Genomic DNA, 20,556 nt, shown 5'->3' with positions numbered 1-20,556 from the left:
ACTGGGTCTTTACTCGTTGGAGTTCAGAAGGATAAGGGGTGATCTTATAGAAACATTTAAAATAATGAAAGGGATAGACAAGATAGAGGCAGAGAGGTTGTTTCCACTGCTCGGGGAGACTAGACCTAGGGGGCATGGCCTCAAAATACGGGGGAGCCATTTGAAATCGAGTTGAGAAGGAATTTCTTCTCCCAGAGGGTTGTGAATCTGTGGAATTCTCTGCCCAAGGAAGCAGTTGAGGCTAGCTTATTGAATGTATTCAAGTCACAGATAGATAGATTTTTAACCAATAAGGGAATTAAGGGTTATGGGGAGCGGACGGGTAAGTGGAGCTGAGTCCACGGCCAGATCAGCCATGATCTTGTTGAATGGCGGAGCAGGCTCGAGGGGCTAGATGGCCTACTCCTGTTCCTAATTCTTGTGTTCTTATGTTCTTATGTTGATGGCAGGTACCAGAGAGGCAACATTTCTATTTATTAATTTTTTAAAAATCCAACAGCATTAATTTTGTGTAGATAAATTTGAATGATGTTCCTGTGGAGAACAGCACATTTTACTGTTTAATACAGACAGTGTCAACATCATACATTCCTTGGTGTGGTGCAGCAGTTCATCAGTTTCCCTCCACTGTTGATAGGCTGATTGGGAGTAGTGCAGGGCTTTCTGCCGTTAAACCTCAGTCCAGTGCAGTACCGGCTGTGGCCAAGTCCTCCGTGGCAGGGAGCACTGCTGGCAACACCCAGCGGAAGCGCGCGCCGACTGCCGGACTTCCGCCCTGAAGGCTTCTGATTGGTCGCACGAGTGAGTGTCAATCAAACAGAAGGTCAAGCGCGGGCTCGGTGGCAGTTGATGGAGGAAGTTTGCTGTCAGAACCAATGACGGTGAGCGAGAGGCGGGAGCTCAGAAGCGAGTGCGTTTGGTTGAAAAGGTTTGTAGCACTGAGCGGGAAACCGAACCGAGTCTCCCGGACTCGGCTTCAAAACAAATATTCACGTGATTGGAAACCCCGCCCCCTACCCCGGGGTGACAGTCACCGACCTGAATCCATCTCAATGTGCTGCCTTATGGGTGGGGAGCACCCACTGGTGGGGTATGGTTCATGGGTGGGGAACGGTTCATGGGTGGGGAGCACCCGTGGATGAGGTACGGTTCATGCGTGGGGAGAGTGTAATTGTGGGTATGGTTCATGGGTGGGGAGAGTGTAATTGTGGGTATGGTTCATGGGTGGGGAGAGTGTAATTGTGGGTATGGTTCATGGGTGGGGAACGCCCCCTGGTAGACTACAGTTTATGGGTGCTGAGTGCCCACTGCTGCTGTGTGGCTCATGGGTGCAGACTGACCACTGGTTGGGGCCTGTTCATGTGTGGGGAGAACACAGATGGAGTACAATTCAGGAGTGCGGACAGTGCTGTGAGTGGGGCGCAGCTCAAGAATACAAACTGGCCACTGGTGGGGCAGTTCATAGAATCATGTAATGATTAGAGTACAGAAGGAGGCCATTCGGTCCATCGAGTCCGTGCTGGTTCTCTGCAAGATCACTTCAGCTAGTCCCACTCACTTGCCCTTTCCCCTGTAGCCCTGCAATGTTTTTCCTTCAGGTACTTATCCAATTCCCTTTTGAAAGCCACGATTGAATCTGCCTCCTCCACCCTTTCAGGCAGTGCATTCCAGATCATAGCCACTCGCTGTGTAAAAAAAGTTTTTACTCATGTCGCTTTTGGTTCTTCTATGTCCATGGGTGCAGAGAAGACACTGGTGGAATGTGATTCCTGGGTGCTGAATGGTCAGTGGTGGGATGCGGATCATGGGTACGCTGTGCCCACTGATTGGGATGGCTCGTTGCTGCTGAGCACTCTCCACATAAGTAGCCGTTCTCTGTGTGTGAGCTTAGAAAGCATCGCAGCCAATCCAAGCCTGTCTTCATTTGACACTTGCGTGCTTGGACTTTACTGCAAGGGTCACTTGATAGTGCAGGAACCCTGCCTGATTTGTCGTTCTCTTTCTGAGCCCTCACACCCCCTGTCCCCCACCACATTAGTGGGCATTCAGCACCCATGAGCCACACCCCACCTGCACTGCAGCAAAAACTTACCAGAATGGGATCTGACATTTTCTTGGGTGTCCCAGCAACACTTTCAGTGGGTGAAGTAGCTGTGCACTGTAATTGGGCTAGCTGCCCCCAAAATATACCCTGGGGGCGGGGGAGGGGGAACTGAGAAAATGAGAATGTGGACTTAAATTGTCATTGGCACTGGCCATGCTGCTCAGGAAACCGGGTAAGGGGGCTTTTCGAAACTAGCTCAACTGCAGAAGGCTGGGAGAGTGATGTGCGATGGGAATCTATGTTGTCTTTGGTGTCCCAGGACTGTTTGGTGAGAGGGGGGCTGCTGATTCACATTGTCCCACCCCATTCTGGCACATTGTGGCAGTGGGGGAGAGGCAATCTTTGCAGCTGTCTGCGTAACACTTGTGCTGCGAGTGGGGGAGAGCTCAGTAGCAAAGTTTGTGTGGTCAAGGGAAGGATCAATCAACAGGGTCCAATGCTTTGAAGTTTTCACAGCCGAGGAACTCCGACTTTTCTGCGGAATGTCACTGCGACACATTTAAGCTGGAAATTGGCCTTTTACAGTGCTACCTATAAGCATAACTGGTACTGCAGATGCATTTTGACAAATTCATCGTACTTTTTTTTAAATAGACTGAGCCAGACAAAAGGCTTTTCGTTGCATTTTGAAATGGAATCTTGAGACCTACTCAGCACTTTAATATATAATAGATATGTAGGAGCCGATTGAACAGCATAGTGGGTTCGCATGCTGTCCTGCTGCCCTCCTGATTCCTGGGTTGAATCCGACCCAGATTACTGGGCTGAAAGGCTGCCCTGTGTCTCATCCGTGTTGATCCAACACAAAATGTTGGCTCTGTAAAAGAGTAAATACAAGTTAATTCAGTTGTTTTTACAGTGTGTTGGGAGTTAAGGTGTCTTGTCTTGTGCAGGTGCTGGCTGTTTGGGGATAGCAAGAAATGAATGGAACATTGATCCCAAACACTCCATTTGCTGTGGATTTCTGGCAGATTCGGAAGTGCAGCCGTGTCCGTTTGTTCTTCCTGTCCCACTTGCACAGTGATCATACGTCAGGTCTGTCCTCCACCTGGAGCAGACCCATATACTGCTCTCCCGTTACTGCCAAGTTGTTGCAGTGGAAGTTTCAGGTGAGGCAAAAGTGGGCATTTTCAAATAATCTATCTTCTTTCTCTTCTGTCCTAAACATTGTAGCCCATTCTGGGATATAATTCCACAGGCGTTGCTTGCCACTCAAATAACTGTTCTATATCTGTGAACTCTGTGAATATTGGCAAGCTGTTCAAATGCAGAGGATCCCAGCCGAGCTATGTCTAAATGATCTATTAAACTTCCATTCTCAGAAATCACAGGTTTCACAGCCGCCCGTTAATGCACTTCCCTTTATGCAACATTAGTTATCGAGAGACACAGGCATTCTGATGTTTTTCATTTTAAGAAAAGAATCACGTGTTCCACCTGTGTGTGCAAAATGGCTACTGCCTCAGACCTGAGCTCCTCCATTTTGTTTTCCTTTTTTTTTTAAAATGCTTTATTCTTGGGATGTGGGTGGCCAGGCAGTTTTTATTGCCCATCCCTAGTTGCCCTGAGGTCATTAAGAATCAACCACGCAGAGTTGCACTTTAGTCAGATGTGGACCAGACCAGGTGGGGATGGCAGGTTCCCTTTCCTTGAAAACATTTGTGAATCAGTTGGATTTTTACAACAATCCAGCAGCTTTTATGGTAATTTTCTGTTGCTAGCCCATAAATGGCCAGATTTATTGAATTCAGTTTCACAGTGTGCTGTGGCGGGATTGTTATCTCAGATCCCTGGGCTGTTCGTTCAGTTCCATTGCCACTAGTCTACTGTACTGTCCCTGTCTTGCTGTGTTCCTCTCCTACCACCCACCCCATCTATTCTTTCTTCATGCCCCTTGTCCCCAAAATCTCATGTAGGCCCCAACTACTCTTTCTCTTGCACTGGGCTCCTTTCTCTGCTTTCCAGGTTCCATTGTAGGCCTTGCTGAGATTCTGATTACCAAAGCCGGTTCTTCCCCATCCCACCATCTTTCATTCCCCTTGTGTCTCATTCCACCACACCCAAATTGCCACAAGCATGACACATTAGCTCCGTATCCCCCCCTCCCCGAGATCTTTGGCTCTTTTCCACTTTTCAACATGTCATCATTCATTCTCGGGGCCCAGCTCTTCTTCAAAATTCCCCTTGCCTGTTTGTACAGTATATGGATTGTGGATGCTTACCTCACTAAAATATTCTCCTCTGTGTCCTCCCTCAATTTCTGCACTGTCGCTCCTTATCCTCACTAATTTCAAACTCCATCTTGCCTACCACCACTAACTTGCTGCCTTCAATTTCACTCTCCAGATTGACTTCCCCATCTACATGCATGGCCACCCCCGAACTCGTTATCACACAGGTCTTAAAGACTGTCCAGATCGCTGTCACTGATAGATTTCACTCAGACTACTTTGCCTTTCCTCCGTACACATTCTCCTCACAGCCAAACCCTATTTTGCACCCTTTTTAAAAAAAAACTACCCCTTTCCCCAACCCCTCAAATGCTTCTCTGGCCTACCATTGACTAAAATTTACAACTTTATTAATCTCTATAACAGCCTAGGCTCCATTGCTAATGCCCTTATCACCACTAGATCCTAGTGTCTCTCACCTGTCGCTCCCCGGTAAAACCACCACACCTGGTTCTAAGCTCAAACGTCCCTGGCTTGTGAGCTGCCGAGTAATCTACTGCTCGATCGGGCTTGAACTCTTCCTGGTTTACTGTTGCGCACTCTCTTCCTGGCTAAATGCATCTATTACTGCAAAATTATCTTGGATTATTAGAAGCATTTCTAAACTCCTAGTGTCCACTACCAAAAATGACCTCTTTCCTTATCTGTCTCTTCCCTCCTTTCTATCTTCATATTATGAATATGAGGAGCATCTAGACTTTGTCAAAAATCAAAGCTATTTGCATTAGTGTCTCTACTTCTGTCCGTCTACTCTGCTGGTCCTTCTACCTCGGCTCCAATCCCTCGCCTCTTCTACCAATGCATCATTATTGTATAGTTTTTCTTCCATCTTCCTCCTTAATAAACTCACCTTGTCCATGAAATTTGCCACTTGCTGACTTGATCCCTTCCCTCTCAGCTCCTGTAGCACAGCTTTCCCCCTCAGCCTATTTCTAACCTCTGGCACCATCCCTCAAAACATCTGTTGACACGCCCTCAAAACACCTTAAATCCCATTCCCCCTCTGATTACCACTCTATCCCAAATGTTCCTGCCATCTGCTAGCACATGGTGCTTCACAATTAGTTGGCCACCTCTCTTAGATTTGAGACCTTGCAATCTAATTTCCTTCCCGACCACAACACAGTGTGGGCTGTATCAAAGCCATATTTTTTGTGATTGTCTTTCATCATCTTGCGTGCTGGTGTTGACTCTGTCATTCATTCTGTCTTTCTCCAAAGTCTCTCCCTGACGGTCCACCTTTGCGGCGCTGCTCTCTCCTGGTTGTGTTTATGCTTGTTCAGGACCAAGGGTCCAACTTGGTCCCCTCCTCTAATGGATGCAGGGTCCTGGTGATACACAGCTTTATCACTGCTCCATCTCTCTTGATTCCAAGGCTGCTGTGTGACTTTGTGCAGCCTGACTGACATTAAGTCTTAGATGAGTCAACATTTTCTGCAGCTTAATGCAGACAAACCACAGCTATTCATTTTGGCTCCTGCATGCCCCTGCTCGTAACTTCATCAACTTTCCTGACTACTACTTTGGGCTAAGCAACTAATGCAGAACCTGGGTCAGCAGCTTGATTCTGAGTTGAGTTTTCTTCCCATGTCCATTTCATCATCAAGACCGCTGCCTTATACCTTTGGGACATTGCTATCTATTGTCTGTCACTACCTCTTCCTCGTTCATACAAGAGCTGTGTCTGTATTACTTTGAGGGTCAATTACTCAAATGCTCTCATCCTGGCTTCCACCATCTAGAAACTTCTACTGCCTGTGCTCAACATAAGAACATAAGAAATGGTACTCAGTAAGATAATGGGACTAAAGGCGGATAAATCTGCTGGACCTGATGGCTTGCATCAAGAGAAATAGTAGCAGGGATAGTGGATGCATTGGTTGTAATTTTCCAAAATTCCCTGGATTCTGGGAAGGTCCCAGCAGATTGGAAAACTGCAAATGTAACATCCCTATTTAAAAAAGAAAGCAGACAAAAAGCAGGAAACTATAGACCAGTTAGCCTAACATTTGTGGTTGGGAAAATGTCCATTACTAAAGAAGCTGTAGCAGGACATTTGGAAAAGCATAATTCAGTCAGGCAGAGTCAGCATGGATTTATGAAGGGGAAGTCATGTTTGGCAAATTTGCTGGAATTCTTTGAGAATGTAGCAAACAAGGTGGATAAAGGGGAACCAGTGGATGTGGTGTATTTGGACTTGCAGAAGGCATTTGATAAGGTGCCACATAAAAGGTTACTGCACAAAATAAAAGTTCTTGGGGTTGAGGGTAATATATTAGCATGGATAGAGGATTGGGTAACGAACAGAAAACAGAGAGTCAGGATAAATGGTTCATTCTCGGGGTTGGCAATCAGTAACTAGTGGGGTGCCGCAGGGATCAGTGCTGGGACCCCAACTATTTACAATCTATATTAACGACTTGAATTAAGGGACCGAGTGTAACGTAGCCAAGTTTGCTGATGATACAAAGATGGGAGGAAAAGCAATGTGTGAGGAGGACACAAAAAACCTACAAAAGGACATAGACAGGCTAAATGAATGGGCAAAAATTTGGCAGATGGAGTATAATATTGGAAAGTGTGAGGTTATGCACTTCGGCAAAAAAAAAATCGAAGAACAAGTTATTATTTAAATGGAGAAAAATTGCAAATTGCTGCAGTACAGTGGGACCTGGAGATCCTGGTGCATGAAACACAAAAGGTTAGTATGCAGGTTCAGGAAGGCAAATGGAATCTTGGCCTTTATTGCAAAGGGGATGGAGTATAAAAACAGGGAAGTCTTGCTACAGTTATACAGGGTATTGGTGAGGCCACACCTGTAATACTTCGTGCAGTTTTGGTTTCCATATACTTGCTTTGGAGGCAGTTCAGAGAAGGTTCACTAGGTTGATTCCAGAAATGAGGGGTTGACTTATGAGGAAAGGTTGAGTAGGTTGGGCCTCTACTCATTGGAATTCAGAAGAATGAGAGATGATTTTATCGAAACATATAAGATTATGAGGGGGCTTGACAAGGTGGATGCAGAGAGGATGTTTCCACCGATGGGGGAGACTAGAACTAGAGGGCATGATCTTATAATAAGGGGCCGCCCATTTAAAACTGAGCTGAGAAAGAATTTCTTCTCTGAGGGTTGTAAATCTGTGGAATTCGCTGCCTCAGAGAGCTGTGGAAGCTGGGTCATTGAATAAATTTAAGACAGAGATAGATAGTTTTGTTAACCGATAAGGTAATAAGGGTTTATGGGGAGTGGGCAGGGAAGTGGACCTGAGTCCATGATCGGATCAGCCATGATCGTATTAAATGGCGGAGCAGGCTTGAGGAGCCATATGGCCTACACCTGCTCCTATTTCTTATGTTTCTTATCTTCTTAAATAGCAGAGTAGGCCATTTGGCCCATCGAGCATGCTCCACCATTCAAGAAGATCGTAATTGTGGTTTTAATGTGCTCAAAATTAGCCCCTGCCGATTTTTGGCACACTCACCCGAGGTGCGCCGCTTTTGTCTGCCTCCAAGCATGCCGCAAATCTTCCTCCTGACTTTGGCCGCTGTCCGTCCTCTCCTCGGTGGTGGCATAGCGTGGCCAGTAGGTTGGGGGCGGAGCCAGCGTCCCGGCGCTGAAAACAGTGCCGGGATGTCTGCACATGCGCGTTGGTGTGTGTGGATGCGCAGTAGCTCCTTGCCCCCAGCATGTCCTGCAGCCTGTGAGAGGGACCCGATGCTCGCAGTTGCCATCCCTATCCCTGGCTGAGTGGTCTCTGGTCGTCCCGCCCCTATCCCTGGCCGAGTGGCCAGATGAAGGTTGGACTTCTATTTTGTATTTGATATTGATTGCTTATTACTTTTTGTGCTTTGTTGAGTGCTTTGTAAGTCTTGGTGCTTTAGGTGCAGGGCCTCTCCACTTCCTTCTATTTTTTATTTGTTATTCAATGCTTATTTTTGTGCTTTGTAAGTCTTGGTGCTTTAGAATGTACCTACCTGCGCTGATTTCTTAACTCTCCGCAAGGGTTTTCTGTGCGGCCACAAATGGCCACATACGCTGGCCTAAGTTAGTTTGGAGCAACTATTAGCTTAAATGGCTAAAACTGCCGTAGATGGCTGGTAATGCCCCCTTTAGAAAAAAACTAAACTAAACAAAAAAAAATCCTAACTAACTCACTTAATCTGGCGCAAATTGAATGTGCAAAATGGGGATTTTTAAGATACTTCAGAAAAATCAAGTTGTTCCAAAAATAGCGGAGCCACTCCTGGGCAATTTTGGGCCCATAATGTGGAGAAAAGGCTAGTTTGATTATAATCGGTTTATGTGTCTCCAATATGTCAGTTTGTTTTTTATTTTGGTCAGGTGGATGAAATATGGATCCACCCGTTGGAGATAGGAGAGAACCACCTCTTGCATCTTGATGATGTTGGAAAAGAGACCATGACTGTGACATTGATCGACAGCAATCACTGTCCTGGCTCTGTCATGTTTCTGTTTGAGGGCTATTTTGGCACAGTTCTATACACAGGTATGGCAGATAATTTTACTTTTGAACTGTATGTAGTGATTATCCATCAAGTTTGTTGTAAATTATTTACAGTTGCATCAGTTGAAAAACGAGGTGTGCTTTTGTAAGATATTTGCTGCTCCTACATTACCCAAGCTTTATAATGAATATCCGGTGTTACTGACCTACAGTAATGGACCTGATATGTGTTCTAGTGTCCTGTACGAACATGTAAAATACTCTATGATGGGAAATGCCAGTGGCCTCTCCAGCCCTTCCCTTTGTGGGCAATCACATCACTGTGAGAGATTGAGCCACACAGAGCAAGAGATCCCAGAGTTTAATCTTTGATCTGTGTTGTGGTAGTTGATCTCGGGTAAGGCATCAATAGTGGGGCTACAATTTGCTTCGGACCCTTGGATCAGGGAAGGGAAACATCACCGGTGGTTCCTACTTCACGTTGCTGTCTAATAGTTCCTGCTAAAAGTGTAGACATTACCTGAGGACAGGATCACACTCAGCTGTGATGCCCTGCACGGTCAAATAGCCAGCTGACACCGAATGCCTAGATTCAGTCATGCAGAATGACCACTTTGGTGAGGCATTGGAGGACTACAGTGCCATACCCTATCAGGAATCAGTGCCTTGAGAAAATAAATTGGATTAAGGAGCTAAAGATTGGATCTTTGCTCTACTGAGTTTGCTGATGATTGTAGCAGTGATGACAAAAGGAAGGAATGGAGGCTCAAATCCCTCTCTAAGCTATATTCAGTGATGGCATTGATCAAAAAAAATATGTGAAGTTCTATCTTCTGCAAAATTAAATATTACTATTATATACTACCACATAGAAACATTTAAAATAATGAAAGGGATAGACAAGATAGAGGCAGATAGGTTGTTTCCACTGGTTGGGGAGACTAGAACTAGGGGGCATGGCCTCAAAATACGGGGGAGTCAATTTAGTTGAGAAGGAATTTCTTCTCCCAGAGGGTTGTGAATCCTGTGGAATTCTCTGCCCAAGGAAGCAGTTGAGGCTAGCTCATTGAATGTATTCAAATCACAGATAGATAGATTTTTAACCAGTAAGGGAATTAAGGGTTATGGGGAGCGGGCGGGTAAGTGGAGCTGAGTCCACGGCCAGATCAGCCATGATCATGTTGAGTGGCGGAGCAGGCTCGAGGGGTTAGATGGCCTACTCCTGTTCCTCATTCTTATGTTCTTATGTACTATATTGATTTAAGTTGAGAGAAGGCCTTTATTGGAGTGTGCAAACAAAGTATCCGAATGACCACTCCCTTTTAGCTCGGAACTTGTTCAGTTTGGCCAAACACAAGGGCATGGTATACTGCTCCATTAGCCCTTAAACTAAAATGAAAATTCCAATCATCTTCTTCATCCCAGCAGGACTAGAAAATACTACTTTCCATGAAAGGATTTTTTTTGAAGCTGCCTAGCTTAGCTTCTCTGTGTGCCAAAATAAAAAAAAGTAACTTGAACTTTCATCTTGAATAAATCCTTTAAAAGTAAGTAAAATACACCCTTGGCAGAGCTGGACAGGACGGGATTGGAGCGTGCTGCAGAGAAAGGGTTGCAGCTGGAAAGCAGAGGCATTAACAACAAAGGACTGGAAATTGGAGAGATAAACCGTTACTTGCAAGAAATCCTTTTCAGTTCACTGCAGCTAGAATGTAACCGGGCCCTGTCGAGCTGGTGAATCGAATTTTCCAGCACTGCTGGAATATTGATTCAAGCAGTCATATATATGAGTCATGGTATACGATTACAGATTTTCTGTTAGAAACTTCGAGCAAGATGGAAAAAAAAATGTCTGCAGTTACCCTAAATGGATTACAGTGCCCTGCAACTTCTCTTAAAAATGTAGACTCGCCACTCATTAATGCATTCTTTTGCATTCCAGGAGCTCCACCCACTGCATTGCTTACTGTGTCATATGCTCAACCCTCAGTTTGTGCTCAGTTAGCTGATCACAACCAGCCTGGCTGTTGAAGTTCTATAACTGGCCTTTGCCCTTGGACTGGGTCGGGGAGAATCTGACATCCCCGCCGCATCCCCCCAACCCCACCTTCTGGTCGCTACTTAGTGATCCCTGCAGGAAAGTGTGTGTGTGTGTGTGTGTGTGAGAATGTTAGTTGAGAACAGGATTTGACTCGTCTCTGATGCCCTTCATGGTCGAACAGTCTGGTGGCATTCACTGCCTGGACTGACACAGGGTATGGCCAAATGGGCAAAGAACCAAAAGACAGCCAATTCCCGTCACAAAAATACCTGGGCACGAGTCAGTGAGGTCGGATGAGGAAGACAGGAGGGAGGTGAAATTTACATTAAAACGAATACTGGTCGCTGTTATTTTGCCTTCCATTGGGTAAATAGGTCAGAGTGAAATATTGTCACAAATGATCCCTAGGATGTTTCCTACTGTCACTCAGTTTTTCTTTATTTAAGTAGTAATCCACATCCATTTGAAAAGCTTTTATAGTTTCTATTTCCACCACTGTACAGTCCTGTGTATATAACCCCAAAAAATCTTAGTCTCTCCCTTTGTTCTTTAGTCCTTTTAATTTATGCCCTTTAATTACCAACTCGCCAGCCAGTGGAAATAGCTTTTCCTGATTTTTAACAGCTCTATTAGATCACACCTTCACAATCTTTGTTTTGATCTTGTCTATGCTTATAACCCAAGTCTCCAATCCTGGCATCACCTCTGTAATTTCCTTGGCATCCTCCCCATTGCACTGACATCCTTCCTAAGGTCATCATCATAGGCGGTCCCTCAAACGAGGATGACTTGCTTTCACACCAAAAGGGATGAGTTCACAGATGTTTCAATGAAGGACTGATACTCCAGTCCTGAACTCCAAATGAAGGGGTGGAAGATGCCTGTGCGTGGATTTTTTTTTAACGTATGGTGGCCATTGCATATCAGTCACCACACGGGCTTGACAGAGCTAGGCCTTTATCCAGTGGCAAGGATTAACCAGGACGACTGGAGACCTGCTCTGCTGCACGGACCGAGTGCGCACACATATCGCAGTGTGGGCTGACCCGTGCTGCTCCTTTGCGCTCATTTGCCGCACCTCCGCCACGATCTCTTGCCACTCCTCCGCCACAAACATTCGCACCACCACCATGATCTCTCACCGCATCTCCGTCACAATCTCTTGCCGCTCCTCTGATACAAAACATTCACTGCACCTCCACCACAATCTCTTGCCGCTCATCCACCCCGACCTTCCCGCTCCTTCGCTGTACCTTGGCCCCGCCGATGTTCCTGCCCACGCTTCAAACAGTGGGAGAATGGAGAAGGCGGGCGAATTGAATCATGTAATTATAGAAATTTACAGCACGCAAGGAAGCCATTCCCTACATTACAACTGGGAGTACTCTTCAAAAAGTACTTCATTGGCTGTAAAGCGCTTTGAGACATCGGTGGTCGTGAAGGGCGTTGTATAAATCTAAGTCATTCATTCATTCATTTCGGCCCATCGTGTCTGTGCCGCTGGACAAAGATCTATCCAGCCTTGGGCCATAGCCTTGTAGGTTACGACACTTCAAGTGCATATCCAAGTACTTTTTAAATATGGTGAGGGTTTGTGACTCTACCACTCTTTCAGGCAGTGAAAAAAATTCCTCTCGTCCCCTCTAAACCTCCGATAAACGAGCATACCAGTATAACTTCCAGCGCGAGCCGTTCCAAGTTTGCGACGATTTTGAGGTGGGCGACTGGGTGACATCATCAAAACCCAGGTCGCTGTTTGGAGCGTTCCTAAAGTAAGGTGGCCAACACAGGACACAATATTCTAACTGCAGCCCAACCGATGATTTGTACATTTAATGGAACTTTCTGATTATCCAGAGAAAAATGCCAATCTCTGTTTTCTTAAAGCTATTTTGTATTTAAACCAAGATATGTGAGTAATGCAGAACAACCAAGAGATGCTGAAAATCAGCCAAAATGGAAGGATATTAATGGAGATTTTGGTTTGATTTTTTTACAGCGGATTTCCGATACACACCCACCATGTTTAGCCACCCGCCATTGAACACAGAAAAAAGGATAGATATCCTATATCTGGACAATACAAACTGTGATCCTGAGTCTGTGGTGCCTCCTCGTCAAGAAGCTACTGAACAGATCAAAGACATAATCAACATTCACCCAGAACACAATGTAGTAATTGGTAAGAACATGGTAACTGCCGCTTTACAGAACTCGGTCCCTTTTCTGGAGCCATTGTTGTGCTCACTAAATGTAGAATATGGATGGTTGGTGAAACTTGGAGGTACGTGTTAGGTCCTTAGTTTAGGTATGTGTGCGAATAGAATCGACACCGGATACATACATGGGACAGACCAATCATGGGATTTCTCATGTATAAAAGAAAATCCAGAGTATCTCCTGGCTATTGAAGAGAGATCCTCATTTTCATTGTGTATTTTTCCATATTGGATCTTCACTTCCCTTCTGAGCTGTTACACTGGTAATTTGGGTTACACATGCGGGCTAGGGCTGCTCTTAATGTAAGCCTGAGCACTTTGCACTGTCTGGGGGCCGGTCCACAGCTGAGAAAATTGCCAGAAGAGTAGCCAGTACTGGGTGGATGAGACCAGTTGTGGAATTGTGCCTGGCATGTGTCACCATCTTCGAGAGGTAACGAGGGAACTTGTATTAATTCACTCCGATGCTGACGAATAATTAAGATCTTGTGTCTTCTGCGAGAAATTATTAGTTTCTCGGCTTGTGCTACACCTTTATTGTTGATTGGGTAAAGGCTGCGAGTCACACTCGGCTTGTGTCAATAAGGACCGGCACTTGATCGGAACTGGATTGGGAAGTAAAAGGTCTGCTCCACATCAGTATCCAGAAAGGAAAGGATACTAATGTGTTGGCCAATCACTCACTGACTCAGCACATCACTGACAACATCTTGATTGAAATGGTGTCTCCAGGCATCAATTGGCAGCTCTCAACAGCATAAAAGCTAAGTATAACTGTTAACAGGTCAGTTTAGAAAGAATTGCATGTGGAGAAGATAAGCTACTACTTTAAAAATATCTCCCCCAAAATGCTGTTCTCTAATTGGCCTTGGTTTGCTTGGGTGAGGGAAGGTTACTACTCATAACCTTCAGCTGGAAAATGCCTGTGTGGACATCTGGAATGTGTGGAGAATTGAATTGGGATTGGCCATGATGCTCCAGTGGTTGAATAGCCAGTGGATATGCTGATCACACATGACGATTGGCCACTGGGGTGAGGTATTGGAGGGCATCCAGTGCCTGTAGAGCTGTCTCCCAGCAACACTTGCTGCCTTCAGAAGGTGGAAGAATATTGAAGGATTTTAGTTTTAGAGGAAATTATTGCGATGGACTGAAATCATCGCTCTGTTGTAAGAGTTGGCTACTATTGCTCCCAGCCATAGTTTACTCCACGGGAGAAAATAGCCCACAGTTTAGTACTGGTTGACTCTAAATTGATAGTTCCATTCAGAAATGCTATAGGAATGGATGGTGTGGGAAATGGAAATACCACGTTGGTGCTGTAGGGGTTCTTTTCCTAGATTACACATTGTGGAAACAGATTTTTATTCTTTTCAACGGCAGCACTCTTGCCTTTGAGTCAGAAGGTCATGACTTCAAGCCCCATTCCAAAGACTTGAGCACATAATCTCGGCTAGGGAGTGCTGCACTGTCAGTGGTGCCATCTTCTGGATGAGATATTAAATCAAGGCCCAGCAGGATGCCATGGAGGAGAGCTAGGGCGTTCTCATGGTGTCCTGGCTGATATTTATCCTTCTTCCAAGCTACCAGAAACAGAAGATCTGATCGTTATCTCACTGCTGTTTGTGGCTGTCTTGTTTCCTACATTACAACACTGACTACACTTAAAAAGCACCTCATTGGTTATGAAGCACTTTAGGACATCCTGAGAATGTAAAGTATAAATGCAAGTTTTTTTTTCCATTTTCTTTCTTTTGTTATCTTTTGCCATTTCCCCATTTTTGATTTGAACTGTTTGAGCACATTGTATCTGAGACAGGGTTCTACCTGTAATTACAGGTCTGTATAACTTGGGCAAAGAATCCTTACTAACAGAGCTGGCCCTGGCGTTTAAAACCTGGATTGTGGTGAGCCCTCGGAGACTTCAGATGTTTCAGCTGCTGGGATTGAGCGATGTCTTCACTTCAGAGGAGGGAGCTGGAAGAATCCACGTGGTAGATCAGAACGAGATTAATCGATTCAACATGGCAAGATGGAATCAGACGTGCCCTACGATTGCCATTATCCCCACAAGCCGCAGAATGAAGGTCTGGCACAGAGACATACATGTGGTTCCCTATTCAGATCACTCCTCCTTTCAGGAGTTGCAAGAGTTTGTGGCCAGACTCAAACCCTGCGCAATTATCCCTGTAGTGAAAAGTAAGGCATGCGAGGCGTACTTCTGCCAGTACCTTAGTCCAATTGATGAGTCGAAGCAAATCCAAGTTCCAGAAACGGTAGAAAGATGTATGCAGAATAATGCAAAATGTAGTGAAGTGCTGCTTCATCAGTATGTACGAATAAGAGCTCTGGATATTCCTAAGGGTGTAGTGTTTGAGTCACCAGAGAAGGGACGGCAAGACTGCACTGGAGCCAACAGTCTGGAAATAGAAGAGCCACGTTCTGACAGTAATGAGGTATTTTGTGAAAAAATGAATACCGACAAAATACAGGTGCCACAAAAGCGGGTCCAGCAAGACCAGAATGAAGACAACAATCTGAGTATAGAAGGGCAGAGTTCTGATAATAAGGATATATTTTGTGCAAAAAATAATACTAACAAAGTACAAGTATCATCAAACCGGAAAAGCAAAGTTCCCTTGCTCATAGGACAGAAATCCAAGGTGCCTTTGTCAGGCGTACCAGTACATATAAAGGCAAGACAGACTCCATTGCTGGAGTCATGTCATGGTGGGAAATCTCCACGTCACCATTTCGAAAGGCAATTAACTAGAAACAGCAGTCCAGCCTTCCAGAAGTTCTCCAGGCTACCACTACTGCCAGCTAGGAAAGTAAACATGTCGTTGACAGCAACTGTGTCTTGTTTGTCGCCAGATATTTCTGAGAGACAAGAAAATGCAGAGCAACATGAGTTTGAAGAAGCTGAATCAGTTGCCATTGCATCTGTTAGTAGGACCTGTAAAATTAAACAGAGTTTAACTGGTGAATACTGTGTATCTCCAGGCCAGAGTCAGTGTTCTGCCAGTCTGAAATCCTTTGATGCTGTTGTTGAACAATATTTTAAGAAGAGGAATAAAATACTTGTGAAAAGCACATTGGGTTAGGCTGCTGTAACAGCAACAGTATAAAGATAATTGGTCTGAAATGAGTGTATACTATTTTACCAGCAATCACTGTGACTTGGGGCTTTCTGAAAGGGCTTTTATTCTCATTCCCAATTGCCCATGGTGTTAGCACAACTCCTGCGTACTTACCAATAGTTTGTGGTGGTTGGTGTTGTAAATCTAACTTCTGAAATGTATCAACAAATGCAGTGAAGTTCAGTATTTCCAAACTGACAAATTTTCCAAGAAAGTATTGCAACCTTCCACTCGCGTTGACAAATCCTGGTTTTTAAAACCCATTCATCATCAATGGAACTGCTCTGATAAATGTGACTTCATTAACGCACAATTGCGTAATGGTAATCAACAAGTATTTTGATCAGCAGCCAAATATCTGACGAGAGTGCTACTCTGTAATTATAATTGACAGTGTTGCCACTAGGTGTATTCAATGTATTGGTACCAATAAACTGTAACAAGTGCACTTTAATATACTTTATGTTGTGCAAACTGATTCTTGTGTGATAGCTTTATTTTGTCACCTTAAATTATTTCCAACATTACTACCACCAGTGTCCGACCTGCAGCCACTTGTATTTCACACTACATAGGAAATGAAAAATCTATAATTGTATTGTAAATTTCACACAACTACCCTTGGTTTTATTGAAATCTTATTCTCACGACTTTTGTGTCAAAAGACTAATGGCTGGGTTAATACGTCAGCTACGTCAATGTCCTAGATTTTTTTCTTTCGGTGCTATATGTCATTGAAAATGTGAAAGCTAGCCTTGGTCACTTTGCTATATGTCTTTTTTAAATCAGTGCTCCGAGTATTGGCATCAAAATACTAATGAAATTGAGAAGCTCTTAGAGTTCTGTAAATTCACAATGTTTAGCAGGAAGGCGCCAAAGTACTTGTTTTGTGCGATCTATTACAGTGTAAATTTCAATGTGAGATCAGTTGGTTGCTTCGGTTGTTCATGTCCCCATATGTGAGTTATATCAGTCTTTAGCAATTAGACATGTTCTTGTTTGATCTAACTGGCCTTGTGAATGATCAAGTGAAAATGCTGATGGAGAATTAGTGAGCACATGGTCCTGGCGGAGATGAGGAACTTATGGCAAATCTATAGGTGGCAAAATAAGATAATGGCGTGGAAATTCCGACATCCCGGGCCCGTACGAAGTTTCTACGGACCCGGGAAGGGATCGGAAAAGCCGGTTTTCAGCGTGCAATGCGCATGCGCTGAAAACCAGCTTTTCCGCTCTGTCAAGCTTGACCGATCGTAGCCAGATCAGGAGCGAGGACATTTGAAAGGGCAAGATTGGGCTATTTACCCATATCTTGCCCAGCAAATGTCCTCAAAAATCTTGTGCCTGAAAAAGCAGGCGCATAGCCTACTTTTACAGGCGCAAGTGTTTTAAAACACACAAAAGCAATTGTAAAATAAAATTATAAACACATAGTTTATTGTTTAAAAACCCTCCCCACTACAGTAAGTTTATTTTTAACCATAATTAAAAAATCTTTTTTAAAAAGCGAGAAAATATTTTATTTTTATAAGACATCATAACTTTTCATTTCAATTAATTTTAAATGTGTGGTCTGTTTTTTATTATTATTTTGTGTGATTGCTTTTGTTCCCATTAATAGCACTGAGAACTTGTAGTTATGCGATTCTCAGTGCTGTTAATGGGGAACTTGTGAAATACTTACCTGATTGGCTGAGCAGTCACATGTGGCTGTATCTTCTGCGTCCAGACCCTCTGGGCAAAAGTGCGCTTCGCAGCGCGGGAAGAGAAGACTTCCCCATCAGAAATCAGGGCGCCTCCTCGACTACCAGGTAAATTCGTTAAAAAATATCCAGCGAGGAGGAAATTGCCCGCGGGAAGACCCCCAGAGGAATTTCTGGGTCAATATAACAAACTTTGCAGCCACAAAGTCATTTTATATGTATACTATGTTCCATTTAAATTATTGCACTCGATATATTTTTTTAAAACTTTCTAACCATCCTTTTTATTTTAATGGGAGGTATTGAATTTCCTATTATGTTGAGTAACAGCCATATCACATTAGAACAAACCAAGTGCTTTCTTTTTTCTATAACTACAGCACTGCTCAGACCTGGAACTGGTGGAATGGCAAATGGCAGCTAGATAGAAGGGTCCCCGTGTCTAATCTCAGTGGGAATCTCCAAAATACTAAATTTGGGTCTGACTATCTAATTGAACACAAAAGGAGTATTGTAGATCACAAACTTGCTTAAATCTTGCTAAACGTCTAATTTTTCCAGAAACTCGGCTTGTATTAGGAGCGTGCATGGTTCAGGATTTCATTTGACATAAAAATAGCCAGAAGGCAATCTTTGCTGTCCACATAAATCACTTATTTAAAGAATTCAACCTAAACAAGAGTACAGTGACAATACAACACACGAACCTTAATGTTGCACCTTAATGTAACCTTTATGATACCAGCATGAGAACAGTTTACAAGTTCAGCTGCAACTCCTGCATAATGACTATTTATGCACCTCCAGTTCATGGCTGATTTCTATAAAGATGACATGGACCAGTTGTGTCTTACAAAAACAATGGCAGACCATTTCAATTTGTTTTGAGGACCTCATCAACCGCTTGACTTTTGTGACATAAAGGTAGTTCTCAACAAGCTAGTCAGAAACCTTATTTTGTTATTGATAGTTGTGGCAAGCTCATCTTGATGACTCTTGCAACAACCAGTGAGTGAACACTCCCATTCAGCCCCCAGATAGACAAAAACTTGGCTCCAAACAACCATGAGTTAACAAAAACTAAATCAATGCCTTTATTATCTTGTACCAAAAAGTTGAAATGAAAGTTTGGAGTTCTGTATTTAATACAAGAATCCTTATATTTTTTTTATGGAAGGAGTTTGTGACCTACCTGTAGTATGGGTGACTAATGCAGCCTATCTATACGTGAATCATAAATAGAATCATAAGGCCCAAACTTGGTGAAGGCCTCCGCCCGCTCAAGTTCCGCCCCAAGGACTGCCGATGGCCGCCGAGGTCCCTGACTTCTTTGGGCGAGATTTTCATCATCCAGGTCCCACGAAGGTCGGCGGATGGCAAATCTGTGACATGTTGCCAATCTGGGCGGCAGCCAGCGGGAGCTCTCATCCTCGGCAGCAAAGTGCCGCTGGAAGGCTGGACTGCCGTCGAGCCCACAGAGGGTCAAAGAACTAAAAATAAAAAGCATCGAAAACAAAAAAAAAATCTGATGACCTTCAGAGGACCCCATCCAGGTAAGTACCTGTAAAGAAATAATTTAAATAAACTTCACCAACCTTTTTTATAGCAGTTTCACACTTACCGTTGAGGGCAGAGCTGCCTGCACTCAGCGGTTAACCGCCGTCCTGCCGCCAACTCCCGTCCGCATGAATATGGCACCTCAACGGCGGGATTGTACTTGCGCGCATCGGCTGTCCGCTGATGTTGGAGGGTGCTTCCCGGCAGCTCTCCCCTCCCGCCCACTCCAGGCCACAACTAAAGTGGCACTGGGCGGTTTGACGAGAGGAATGTCGACGGCAGTAGCCGGTAAGTTCTCCAGTTTCGGCCACATAGAATGGTTACAGCACCGGAGGAGCCCATTCGGCCAGTTGAGCCTGTGCTGGCTCTCTGCAAGAGCATTTCGGCTAGTCCCATTCCCCGAGCCCTTTCCTCCTCATGGGAATGTACCATCTCCTCTTTAAAGGCAGCCCATTGTTCGATTACAATTTTGTCTGTCAATCTTTGATTCCAATTTACCCAGGCCAAAGCTGTTCCCAACCCACTGAAATTTGCCTTCCTCCAATTAAGTATTTTTACTCTAGATTGCTTCCTATCTTTTCCAATCGCTAATCTAAACTTTGATACTATAATTACTATTCCCTAATTTGTACCCTACTAACACTTGCTCTACTTGACCCACCTTATTCCCCTGAATCAGATCTAGCAATGCGTCCTTCCTCATTGGGCCAGATCAAGATAGTTCTTCTGAACACACTTCAGAAATTCTTCCGCCTCTCTGCCCTTTACACTATTACTATCCCAGTCTATATTGGTATAATTTAAGTCCCCATTATCTCTACTCTATAGTTCTTGCACCTCTCCTTAATTTCCCTGCAACTTTGCTCCTCTATATCTTTCCCATTAGTTGGTGACCTATAGAATACACTTAGTAATGTAATTATTTCTTAACTCTAACCAAAGATTCTGTCCTTGATTTCCCCGCCCCCGCCCCCCAGGACATCCTCAGTCTCCAGCACTGTAATATTCTTCTTCACCAATACTGCCACCCCATCTCCTTTCTTTCCTTCCCTATCTTTCCTGAACACATTATATCCAGGAATAGTTAAAACCCAA

General features: G+C 44.3%; 1 protein-coding gene across 4 annotated transcripts; it reads left to right on the top strand.

Moving 5' to 3' along the window:
- Window positions 1-823: 823 nt before the first annotated feature.
- dclre1b (DNA cross-link repair 1B) lies at window positions 824-16,643 on the top strand. 4 transcript variants are annotated; one of them, XM_070858859.1, is made up of 5 exons: window positions 824-928; window positions 2,998-3,213; window positions 8,678-8,843; window positions 12,842-13,024; window positions 14,901-16,643. In XM_070858859.1, exons 2-5 carry the CDS (start codon window positions 3,025-3,027, stop codon window positions 16,163-16,165), a joined length of 1,803 nt encoding a protein of 600 aa, XP_070714960.1. In that variant the 5' UTR covers window positions 824-928; window positions 2,998-3,024; the 3' UTR covers window positions 16,166-16,643. The 4 variants fall into 4 exon arrangements, with proteins under 4 accessions (XP_070714960.1, XP_070714962.1, XP_070714961.1 ...); XM_070858860.1 differs by lacking the exon at window positions 824-928 and adding an exon at window positions 1,000-1,143; XM_070858861.1 differs by lacking the exon at window positions 2,998-3,213.
- The last annotated feature ends 3,913 nt before the right edge of the window (window positions 16,644-20,556 follow it).

The sequence above is a fragment of the Pristiophorus japonicus genome, chromosome 17 (genome assembly GCF_044704955.1).
Source record: "Pristiophorus japonicus isolate sPriJap1 chromosome 17, sPriJap1.hap1, whole genome shotgun sequence".
NCBI lineage: Eukaryota > Metazoa > Chordata > Chondrichthyes > Pristiophoridae > Pristiophorus > Pristiophorus japonicus.
The sequence above is the reverse complement of the archived record's forward strand: the minus strand, read 5'-3'. Positions and strand labels throughout refer to the sequence as shown.

What these genes read in the sequence shown, in the direction of transcription:
- dclre1b (XM_070858859.1), top strand. Translation starts at nt 3,025, where the DNA reads ATGAATGGAACATTGATCCCAAACACTCCATTTGCTGTGGATTTCTGG. An exon ending in TGGCACAGTTCTATACACAG is followed by an intron (nt 8,844 to 12,841) that starts GTATGGCAGATA and finishes ATTTTTTTACAG; the next exon opens with CGGATTTCCGATACACACCC. An exon ending in AGAACACAATGTAGTAATTG is followed by an intron (nt 13,025 to 14,900) that starts GTAAGAACATGG and finishes CTGTAATTACAG; the next exon opens with GTCTGTATAACTTGGGCAAA.